Consider the following 12,141-nt stretch of genomic DNA (forward strand, 5'->3'; position numbering starts at 1 on the left):
GTGATGCAAAACCCTCTGTCGATTCATGCCCTCTAATTCAGATATTTCCAGAGTGGACACCTGCAGCCTGATCCTAGTCACCATTGATCCATTTATATCTATGGGAGAGAGCTAGGAGCCTCTAGGATGAGATTCAGTTGTTCCAACCATAGACATTGTTTTTGGAATGGGAGGAACTGGCTTGCAGTGCCTACATTTCTGTGGATCTGGGTGACCTTCCCAATGCCATACCAGAGGTTTGTGTTTGAACAGATTCCACCCATAGGCTTGCTTGGTGTGTCAACTGCTAAAGCATTACAGTTTTCTGTTCAGTCAAAAAGTCATGACGCTATATGGCATTATAGGACAGCTGAGCAATTTTCCACAAATATGTTCCCTTTCAGTGAGTCTGGGAAAAATCTGTTTCCAGAGCTACAGGTTTTAGGTATTTTATCCCCTTTATTTCCCATAGCCAAGTGTCCTGGGGGGCTGTTAACAGCTAAAACAGTTGCAATTTTATAGTGTCAATGCACAAGCACTTTAAAGCCATTGAGAGGCTCACAGTTAATGACTTGTTGATTTTATTTGCCATCCTGGGTTTGTTTATACATCACCATATTGCAGGCTGGCCAGCCTTGACTCTTTCATTAAGAAAGAGCACTGGGCCTAAGTGCCAATAAATGGAAAGGGAGCTGATAAGTAAAACACACCTAATGCCAAATTCATCATCTCACATGGCGCTCAGTGAAATTTTGGCACCTGGGGTTTTGCAGCTCTCCAGCGGAGCCAGGGCTTTTCTCTTGGAGATGTGACTTGAGGAGCAGCTTTGTGATAACCGCTTCTCAAGTGGACACAACCTTTGTTATCGTATATTAAGAGAGACTTTGCATTTCTCTATCTGCATTTTAAACGGGGAATCTCCAGTCAATTGAGAGAGATCATCAAGAGGTGTCATCCTCAACAGTAGGGCTTTTTTGATGGATGAGGAGATTTGTGTACAGCCCCATTTACATGCATGGATGGGGTTGGTTCCCTTGGGCTGGTATCATCCCTGGGCCGTGCTGACTCTGCTCTGGATGCCAGATTTCTAGAAATCAACAAAGTCCATGAAAAACATTTTGGAAACTTACAGTCCCTTCAAAATCCTTTGTGATAAAACGAAGCAAAATAAAACACTGATACCGTGATAAATGAGTGCTCATTTTTACAGACCTTGTAAAAGTAATTTCCTGATAAAGTCTGCAGATAAAACACAGTAAAGGAGTCAGACCTGTGATGTGTCAGGGGCAAAGGAACTGAAGAGAAGTCTGCAACTCTCATGCCTCTGCCTTCTGGGGTCTTAAGGCCTGTCTGTTTGGGTTTAGAAAGGAGAGATCTGGGTGATTTCTTTTTAAACAGGTGCTGTTTTGAGTTTTGCTGGGCTGCATGTGGATCAGTCTGCTGGTGGGGCTTTGGGAACAGTGGGGCCAGTGAGTGTCTCTGTCAGCATTTGGCCAAGTAGGTCACGGGTAACAAGATTATGAAGAACAGGAGGACTTGTTGCATCCATAATTAGCATCTGTAATGCTAACTTAATTAATGTGCTGTTATAGAATCACAGAATCGTTTTGGTTGGAAAAGACACTCAAGATCATTGAGTCCAACTGTTAACCCAAACACTGACACTAAACCATGTTCCTAAGAACCTCATCACATCTTTTAAACCCCTCCAGGGATGGTGACTCCACCACTGCCCTGGGCAGCCTGTTCCAATGCTTGAGAACCCTTTCCCATAAGAAATTTTTCCTAATATCCAATGTAAACCTCCCCTGCCACAACATGAGGCTGTTTCCTCTCGTATCACTTGTTACTTGGTAGAAGAGACCAACCCCCTCCATGCTCCAAGCTCCTTTCAGGCAGTTCAGAGATCAGAAGGTCTTCCCTCAGCTCCTGTTCTCCAGCTGAACCCCCAGGTCCCTCAGCCGCTCCCATCACACTTGTGCTCCAGCCCCTCACCAGCTCCGTTCCCTTCTCTCAACTCGCTCCAGCACCTCAAGGGCTTTCTTGTTGTGAGGGGCCCAAAACTGACCCCAGGATTCGAGGTTTGGCCTCCCCAGTGCCCAGTATAGAACATTTCTCCCTGCAAAGGCTGGAGGTTGTATTCTTAACGGCCCAAATTCTCTGCTTCTGCTGATCTGTGGAATGACTGTTTCCCATAAGACTACTGAGGAAGGCTGGAGAAAAGGAGACAACTTGCCTGGACTCACCCAGCCAGGTTAAAGCTGAAATCAGGAGTAAAAACTGAAAATATACAGAGAGCAGTGTGGTCTGAGGGAAATACCTCATGCCCTGAAATGTATCTGAGCAGAAGAGGGCCCAGGGCTGACATGAAAATGTCCTGTCCATGTCAGATGTCCCAAGGTGAAGATGTCCTGGGGTTGTTGAGCAGCCTGTCCCAAAACCACAAGCACAGGTGGATGCAGAAGGAGGGTGCAAGCAGGCAGAAGGGATGCACTTTTAGCTTTTTGTGTCAGGTGCTTCTGACTTTTAGTGGGACAAGGATTGGTTGTGCTCAGGCTAAAAAGTTACTTAAGCATTGGAGTAATTTTAAACCTGGGATGGATAACCATGTCTGCTCATCTAATCACAACCTAACATACTTTATTTTTGAGTTACAGCCTTTGAAATCTCTGGACCTGGCTCTTCTCTGAAACGTCAGCTCCACAGGGTTGCAGACATTAAGGCTGAAAAATTTCCCTCATCTTCTAAGTTGCCTGTGTGGATGATACAGATGAGTGAAACACACTTAGCAATTTTTGCACTAAGCTCCTACCTTGTGGTTAAGCTGTGGCTTATCTTCAGTCAAGAATGAACAAACCCCTCGTTGTGGGTCAAATATCTCAAGTAGAGCCAGCCTTTGTGCCTGGAGGTTTTTGCAGTGATTGCAAGAAACAAAACAAAGCCCATCCCTTATTCTACATTGAATTTGTCTATTTTCAGGTGGTAATCATAGGGCTGGGTTATTTCTTGTCTTGCTGAGTTAAAAAGTCATCTGGTAGCCACTGTATCGCAGGAGTAAATGTTGATTTACACCTTCATATTTGAGCAGGTTATTTGAGTTTAGTGCAAGGAACCATGAACAGTGTTGACAGCTCCGTGTTCCACTTTGAACTTCCAGACAGATCTTTACCCTCCACCAGCTCTGTCTCAAAAACCCTCTTCTTCTCCACTTTTTTGCCCTCACCTACATGTGTCTGACCCTATAGGCAGCAAATAAAACCAATGTCTTCCCCTTTTAATGATGAAAGATTCCCATTGCACAACATAATTTTCTGATCCTGAAAACCGGAGACCTGTAGCAATAATTGCAATAAATTAACCCTGCCTTTTTCTTCATAAAATTGTCTGGGGAGCTTTCTTAATTCAGTTTGTCATGAGTCACTTTAATTACATCATGCCCATGCTGATAAATGTTTGGGCAGGTAAGGGTCTTGCAGAGTTTGCCTGATAAATGCTTATTGCGAAGAGCTCGTTGCTAGACTGTAAATATTTTTGCTCTGGGGATGAAACTGGGTTTGCAAGATTACTTGGGAACAGAATGAAAACAATCAGATTTGGCTGATTTTCTGTAAGTAAAAGAAGATTTATTTTTAATTATTGCTGTGTGTGTTTCAGCGATGGTTTGAGGCCTCAGCTCCACTCAAGTCAGCATGGTTATAAAACAAAACCAACGAAACTGAATAAAAGAAAGCGTAGTAATGCCAAAAGTGGGGAAGGATTGTGTGGGGGAGTGATGTACATGGGGTAGGCGGGATGCAGAGACCCAAATCTGAAATGGGGCAAGAACAAGTGCAGGGAGCAAGAAGGCAACAATGGTCTGGTGAGGGGTGCTGAGGGATTTGGGGGGAAAGCAGCAGTAGTTTTGGGGGAGGAGAGGGATGTGAGGACCTCGGCTGAGATTTCTAGGTGAAGGGATGCTGAGGAAGGAGGGGAAGGGTGGCAGGATTGAAAATGGGGTTTCTCATCCTGAAGTGTTGGGGTTTTTGTTCTACACACTGCTGAGCCAACAGAAGGAACTTCTGATATTACCACTAGGACACTGTGGTGATTAACAGTGCTGGGTGACCCACTTTTGGGGCATGAGCGAGGCCTTGTGATAGTGCACAGGCAGCCACCTCCCTTGCAGCAAGAGAGTCATCAAATGCAAAATAAAAGACCACAAGTGCCTGTTGCTGTGTGACGGGTTTGTTCCTCCACTGCCATGAAAGCAGAATCATTTCTGGTCTCAAAATATTGACTGTTAAATTCCCAAAGCCTGCTGAAAACATAGTAAGAGTTGCTCAAAACAGATAAGCACAGATCTTTAAAACAAGCTGTCTGTTTTCCATTGTGTTGATGTTTATACTGGTTGCTATTCTCACCCTGAACTCTTTGACACAACTTTTGCCTTCTTTGGCTGTGTTTTAGGCTGCTTTTCTTTCTGTCTTTTTTTTTTTTTTTTTTGGAATAGATGAGGGCTCCAGCTTTGAGGACGCAGACTTCAACTGGGATGAGTTCCTGGAGGAAACAGGAGCCAGCGCTGCTCCCCACACCTCCTTCAAACACGTACGTGCTTCGTCTGAGCCTTGTGGGCATTGCACACATTCCCTCTTCTGGTTTTCAGGGGGTCCCTGGAGAACTGACATGGGGCCTGATCGTTTTGGGGAGAAAACATCTCTCTGTACATGCTGCACCCTGCTTAGGAATGACCCCTGATCTGGTGTTAGGTGAACTCTGTTAATTTGCATCATCTACAGTTGTAGCTCAGAGCACTGTCTATGCTACTGCCTTGTCCTCTGCCTTGGGTTCACATTTTCCGTTTTTGAGGGTTTCTGTTTCTCACCTTTTGCTTATAATGCACTCATGGTTGTTGTTTTTTTTTTTTCCTCTTCATCTGTTTTTTCTTCGCTATTCATTGCTGTCCATCCAAACCTGTAGAGATTCATCTCACAGAGTGCCTCATTTCTCCAAAGCTGTCCTCTTAATGCATGATTTACTGACTAGCAGGGCCCATAGGAAGCCATCTCTCAGCCTCCAGCCTGGAGATCTTGTCTCAGGAGCATGAGAACCAAGTATTTGGGTGGGTAATACCCTTGCAGAATGAGTGTGGCTCATATAGGCAGCCATGGTAGTGACAGCATGGTCTGTGGCTCTGGTCCATGTTAGCAAAAGTAGCATGCAAAGCGTCTGAAATCTTGACCGATGAAGATCAGAGCATCGCATGAAGAAAGGACTCTGTCTCCAAGTAGAGTCCATCACAGTCAATGATACTGTTGTTTGGGACCAGCTTCTCCATCCACCGCCAGCTGTTTAACCTCTTCTATTCAGCTACATGTGTGTGATGTCACATAGGACATGGGACAGAAATGTAGTTGATGTGTGAGTTCTTCATCACAGTCAAGGGCGTGCACATGTGACCACATCAGTAGATTTTTCCAGGACATCTTTTGACATTCAGCCACAAGACGGTGTTGTCAGAGATGTTGGGGCCTAATGGGGAGATGTGATGACGCCTTCATCTGTGTCAAGCCGTGACAAGTCATGCTGGTTCTCCATCCTGAGCTGCAAGTTCCATGAGGATAGTGCTGCTCATCCTCCTACCTGCCCCATCAGATGTAGCAAGGAGCCTGTTCTGCTAATCAGCTGTGCCGGCTCTTCTCCCAGCTTCACTTGGCTGGTCTGCATGCTCTGGAGGATGTGGACATCTTTGTCATGAAGAGAGGGGTTTTAGCTGTGGTGCTCTGGGTTGCTCTACGTCAAGTCTGTTTGCTGGCAAAGATGTCCTTTGGGAACAGTGTAGTTGCTGCCGTGAGAAAGGTTCTTGAAGAATCTGTTGCTACTTCAAGTCTTTATTTGCATGCCTGCTGTCAAGCCAATAAACTACCACTGTCTCCAGGTGATTTCTTGGCTTGTTTTGAAGGGGTGAGGAGCTGCAGTGATGAAAACCCTCTCTTCCATCTGCATTAAAAAAAAATAATAAAATCCTTCATTCCCTATTTTGCTTTCATTTTAACAGCAGTGGAGTATTGCAGGATGAAGGACCATAATTCTCTATACTGGAGAATTACAGGGCAATACTTACTGTAGAGTGTATCCTTGATCCAGCAGCTCTCTGCAGAGAACATCTTGTCCCAGGTTTCTGCTCCAGGCCTGAACTGAAATACAAGTGAAAGTGTTGTGCTTTATGAAGCCCTGAAGGATGCCTTTAGGTGTGTGGAGATGCCCACCTCATCCTGCTGATCCTGCTGACTGTGGTGTCTCACAGACCCTCAATCCTGGGACTACTGATGTGACACAAGTTAGTGCTGGGAGCGGTCTTTAGTGACTATGCTTTTTGATCCTCAAAAAGCCCTGGATTGGCCAGGAATCTGAAAGCCGTCGGAGAAGATAATGTTATCTGTCTGATTCCACTCTTCATGTGATTTTCAGTCACGAGTCCCTTGCCACTAGAATACCACTTTGATCCACTAGAATACCACTTTGATCTTTACTTGTGGTGAGTGTGAGGAAAAAAACTACGAGTGAACATGTATCCTGGGTTATTTATGAGGACCTTAGCATCACAAGGGCTAAGACCCTATCTTATGACTAAGTAGTAAATGTCACAGATCTTCAGTCTTAGACGATCTCCAAAGGTCTTTTCCAACCTCAAGTATTCTGTGGCTCCGGGCATTGATACTGATTGTGTCATGCCCTGGAGTGGGATGAGTGAGGGACTGCTGCTGACACACCAGAAGAGTGTTTTCTCTCAAACCTGGCAGCCCCAAGTCTGTGCAGTCCTCAGGTTGGCCAAATAGACCATATTGTATTAATCTTTGTGAGTAAAAGAGTATTTTTAACCTGCCGTTTAAATAAGAAGTTAATCATAGGAAGGCTTAAATCAGGCTTTGCAATCTCTCTGGTTTCAGTAGGAGATAAGGTACTAAGAAACCTGTAAGAACCCATCCTTAAGCATCTCATAGGAAGTACAGCCTAAGTTTTGAATGGTCTTCTGAAGACAAGCTTGGCAGCTGAACCAGTGGACTGGCATCCACCTCTTCTTCATCAACAGCGGCTAGAGACATCCCACTGGCCCTTGGAAGACACCATATGATGTGCCCACAGCAGGCCCTAGTGTTTAGCAACAGTCCTTGCCATGTCCTAGAAGAGCATCACTGGCATCTCCAGTGTCCTGAGAAGGCAAGTTACATGTGACCTGTCACTGGTGCGATAGACAGATGTGACATCTTCATGAGATGGCAAGACGGTGACTCAGACCATTTTGCTTCTTTCAGCAATGGATCATTATACTTTATTTACTGGGGTGCTCGAGGCTTGAGCTGCTGGGTTTGGATTTCGTGTATATGCTCTCCTTGGTCTGCTTGGTACAGCGTTCAGCCTTTGGTGCTTGTCAGGCCTCAAGAGGTGCTTCACTGTTGTTATATGACTAATAATTGTGGTCGGGCTTAACTTTTAGAGGTACTTAGTACCTGCCTTTCTACCTTGCATGTGTCCTGTGATTTACGTGATGGAGCTGTGCAGTGGGAAATGCAACTTCACTTGAGTTGTAGTGCCTTTTCCCAGACATTAGTGAGATTTATGATGCTAAGATGGGTACTAAACCTCTCTCAGATGTGGTGCAGCTGAGGTTACTGCTGCTGGAGGGCTTCTGTAGAGCATACAGGACCTTGCATGATAGAGTGAGGTAGGAATGGTCCTCTCCAGACAGATTGTGAAGAAGGTAGTTGGATTAGGGAGCACTGTCATGTCCTATCCTAGAGCTGCAATTAGGGGCAGCATTATCTTGCTCCTCTGGGGAGGTGTGGGGGGGTCTCCCTGCAAAGAAGAAAAGGTAACACCATGCCTTTCTCATTTTGTAAGGTTGAAATCAGCCTTCAAAGCAGTTTCCAACCAGGGATGAAATTAGAAGTGGCCAACAAGAGCAATCCGGACACATATTGGGTGGCTACGATCATTACAACGTGTGGACAGCTCTTACTGCTTCGTTACTGTGGCTATGGAGACGACCGGAGGGCAGATTTCTGGTGTGACGTGATGACAGCAGATCTTCACCCCGTTGGCTGGTGTACGCAGAATAACAAGGTCCTGATGCCTCCAGATGGTGAGTTGTGTGTGTTTTGTTAAGGTCATGCTCTAGTGTTGGGCTGGTGGTTCATCTCCAGACTCCCAGTTGATCTGGAATGGGTGCTCCAGATCATCAGGTGGTGTTGGGTGGTGCAGTCAGGGTCAGGTCCCCACGGGTCAATGGGTGATTCAGTTTGCCAGTCAGCCTCTAGAAAATATGTTTTTGCCCTAGTTGGTAACAACAGAAGGCACTTCTATAGGAAGCTGTCTTAACAAGGAAGCGTACTGCTAAATTGTAAAGCTGTGATTTTCAGTTAGGGGAGAAAATTGTCCTATTCTTGTAGGAAGGAAGGATGAAATTCAGAGTGAGAACAAACTGAAATAAGCAATATCAGCTTGGGTGTAACCAAACTTGGAAGTTGGCTGTGCACTCAAGTGTTTTGCCCTGAAAGTTTAAAACCTTCCATTGCCAGATTCTTGCAGCTTTTGACTCTGATGGTAGATACATGTGATTAAAGGCAAGAAAACTTTGTCATTATAGGTTAGGGCATGTACTGATTATCAGCTTTTAGGTGCATAAAAGCTAAATGCAAGAGCGGTAGGTTACGGAGTTGCCCATGTGGAACAGGTTGTTAATACAATTTGATCGTCAGTGTGTAAGAAAAATGTGTGGGGTTGTTTTCTTTTGTTTATTTGTGGGGTTTTTTTTGGCTGTAAACAACAACAGAACAGCTGTGTATCCTTACCACTACGTAGCTCCAAGCAGAGCTGTGATTGTCGCTCTTACTTATGTGCCTTCCTGCCTTATGTCCTATTTATTCTGAATGAAGGGAAGAAGAGATGAACATTTAGCCTCCAGCTTGTGCACGCATTTAAGAAAAGTCTCATTTAAGGATTCTGCTGCTGAAGTTATTCTTCTACTTGCTGTTACATCTGACCATTGATAAATGTATATGTGCCAGTGTGTGCCATGTGTGATTTCTCCTGGTGCAGGTGTTGCCTTATTTCCCAGTGAACTGTAGACAGGGTCTTTGAGTCAGAACTGATATTCCTGCCCTGCATAAGCCAAACTCTGAGCTAAGCTTATCTTTTTGTTCTGGTCTGTGTATTTTGAATAAACAGGATTGTTTGCTTAAAATAAAAAAGTTGTCTTGAAGACAAATATGTGTAAGAAGTGTGTTGCTTTAACACTAGTAAATCAAGCTGATGTGAGAGGGGTTAAGTATTTTATTTTATTGGTCTCTTAAACTACATTTTACTACGTGGATTATAATCAATATTACCAGTAAGGTGTACAGTGCTGTAAATGAAGTCTCAAAATGCCAGGGTCAAGGGGTAAGAGATCTTATCAACCATTGTAATAGAAAATAACGATTGTCTTATAACTGGAGGCAAGTGCTTTTCATGGAAATGTTGGAATCTGCTCTTTAGGTTATGGCGACTTTGTCTGAATTGTCTTGCAGTGCAGTGCATCGTACCTCCTTTTTTCTTTTGCTGAGTGATATAACTATACACCAGGGTGTTAAATTTGATCAACTGCCTTTTTTAAAAATTTAATTTAATTTAATTTAATTTTTGTTTGGTTTTGGTTTGTTTGGTTTTTTTTCACCACTCTCATGGTTTAAGTCCTTCTAAGGAGCCAAAGCTCACATCCTTCAATGAAAGCTGTTCATCCATTTGTAAAAGGTCTGCGCATTTAGGTTATATAACTAAAGAAAGTTCTGGTTTGGTTTTGACAGTTTGCTCTCTTCTTCACTGAGGAAATAATTCATTTTGAGGTGAACTGATTATCTGTGACATTTCATAAACAAAGGGCAAAAATTCAGGTTTATAAAGAAGGAATTTGAGAGCCAGATTTTCCAGAGTATTCATTTCTAGCTGCAGTTAGTTTCTCAGAGTTTTGAGTAGCCAGTCCCAAAACATATCTACTGAACTGTGGGGTTGTCATATGCAGGGACAAGAGTTGGACTCGATGATCCTTCTGGGTCCCCTCCAACTCAGGTCTTTCTATGATTCTATGATTCTCAGTGAATAAACTCTGCTGAATATGTTTTAATGTAGTTTTCAGAAAGAATAAACTAAATGTGTAGGTTGTAATTTGAAAATATATTTAAGCATTTAAGAGCTTGAGCTGTATTTTGAAATGAGGCATCTAAAATGCCCAGGAGGATTTGACTTTTCAGGACTTTTCTCACCTGGAAAAGAGAGAGGTCCTAAGCGTGCTCATAAATTGCAGAGCTCCTCTGGGTGTTTGCCCACAGGGTTCAGCCTGTGGTCGGAGGTGGGTTTTCTCATAGTTCCCATTGGGACCCCACAGGGTAGAAGCTGCATTTTCAAGAGTGCCCTTTGTCTTCTATAGCAAGAACTGAGCTCTGACCAGCTTTAAAAAGTATCTTGTGGACGCTAGACTTACTGTACACAGATATCTGGAGTTTATCCTATGCTTAATTGCTTTGCTGATCAGTGAAGGAGTCAAATTTAATTGCAGTGCTGAGAGTTTTAGCTTGTGAAGGCTGCAAGATCAGACTTTACATTGGTTGTACAGAAAGTGATCTTCAGTATGAATCATAGAATAGTTTGGGTTGAAGGGACCTTCAAAGCTCATCCAGTGCCACCCGTGCCATGAGCAGGGACATCTTCACCAGCTCAGGTTGCTCAGAGCCCTGTCCAGCCTGGCCTGGGATGTCTCCAGGGATGGTTCATCCACCACCTCACTGGCCAACCTGGGCCAGGCTCTCACCACCCTCAGTGTAAAAATTTTCTTCCTCATATCCAGCCTGAATCTCCCCTTTTTTAGCTTAAAACCATCTTGTCCTGTCGTAACATGCCCTGCTAAAAAGTCTGTCCCCATCTTTCTTATTGGCCCCATTTAAGTACAGAAGGGCCATAATGAGGTCTCCCCAGAGCTTCTCTTCTCCAGACTGAACACCTGCAACTCCCTGAGCCTTTACTCATGGGTGTAGGAACTCCGTGGAGGTTTCTTGCCGTTTTAGCATTGCACACTATTTTGTTGTCAAACCTTTGGAAGAAATGAAAAGCCAGCTCCAAATTGCACGAACCCATTTTCTAAGGGCCTGATTCTGCACATCTTGGTTACGTGCAAACAGCGTGGCCAGAGCCAGTTATCTGTCGTCAGGATTTGAAGGCTTTGGTTAAAAAGCAGATAGGCCAAGAAAGACTTGTTTAATGGGCAGAATACCAGCACTGAGACAATGCTCTGTTTCTGCTTACGAATCATATCACACTGATCGACGCTTGTCTTGTAAGTGTAATGCCAGACAAGAATGGCACAGAATGATAGGATGAAGAATTTCATTAGATGGGAGAGAAATGCAAAAAAATTGGGTGGTTCAGTGTAGCTAATCAATAGAGCTTGATTTAATGTTCAGCAGACACAGAGCTTTCAAGGGGCAGCTGCCAAATAGTTATTGTTTATGATCCCAATAGAAGAAAGTAATTTAATTTACAGTGTTACATGATTATTAATTGGGTGACGTTAGTATTGCATCACGGTGCCTGTGAGTATAATGTCAAGTCATGTTACGTACTCCCATGACATTATGGTGCTACGCACTAGAATAGGACTGCTCAAGCCAAATAGTTGAGTTTGCAATATAATGTATTGGCTTATGAAAGAACGGTGTAAGTGCATGTGTGTTGGTGAGTTTCACCCTCCGCTCCCTCCTTTCCTGCAGGAAATCAAAGGAATAAAATTGTAGTTACTTCAAGCTTTGCCATTAATTATATTTTTCTCATTACAAATCGGTGTGTAATTTGAATTGCAAACTCAACACTATGCTGGCAGAATAGATCTGTTTACCATTCAAAGCAAAATGAAAATTATTTAAATGAGTTAATATAGAACTCATTTGAATGAGTTGGATGTTTATTCATGAACTAGCTGAAGCAAGTGTGAAGCTGTCCTTATGGTCTGTAGCATTGGCACTGATCAGCTCTAAAGTCACGTCCTGGGACAGAAATTTGTATTTTATTGCATATTAGCTGTGGTGTAGACCTGTGGGTAACTACTGTCTGATGTAGCTCAGTGTGAAATTTTCATCCTTACTGACAAGGCCCCTC

General features: G+C 43.7%; 1 protein-coding gene across 3 annotated transcripts in view; it reads left to right on the forward strand.

Annotated features, from left to right (window-relative positions):
* The window catches only part of SFMBT2 (Scm like with four mbt domains 2), a 128,024-nt gene that overhangs the window by 19,217 nt on the left and 96,666 nt on the right, over nucleotides 1-12,141 (forward strand). For 2 of the 3 annotated variants that reach the window (XM_065049296.1, XM_065049295.1), the window contains exons 3-4: nucleotides 4,469-4,563; nucleotides 7,858-8,098. In XM_065049296.1, the coding sequence (XP_064905368.1) occupies nucleotides 4,469-4,563; nucleotides 7,858-8,098 (336 nt within the window). Of the gene's footprint in view, nucleotides 1-4,468; nucleotides 4,564-7,857; nucleotides 8,099-12,141 lie in introns of those variants that run through there. The other variant, XM_065049297.1, reaches the window with a different exon arrangement.

The sequence above is a fragment of the Columba livia genome, chromosome 1 (assembly GCF_036013475.1).
Source record: "Columba livia isolate bColLiv1 breed racing homer chromosome 1, bColLiv1.pat.W.v2, whole genome shotgun sequence".
NCBI lineage: Eukaryota > Metazoa > Chordata > Aves > Columbiformes > Columbidae > Columba > Columba livia.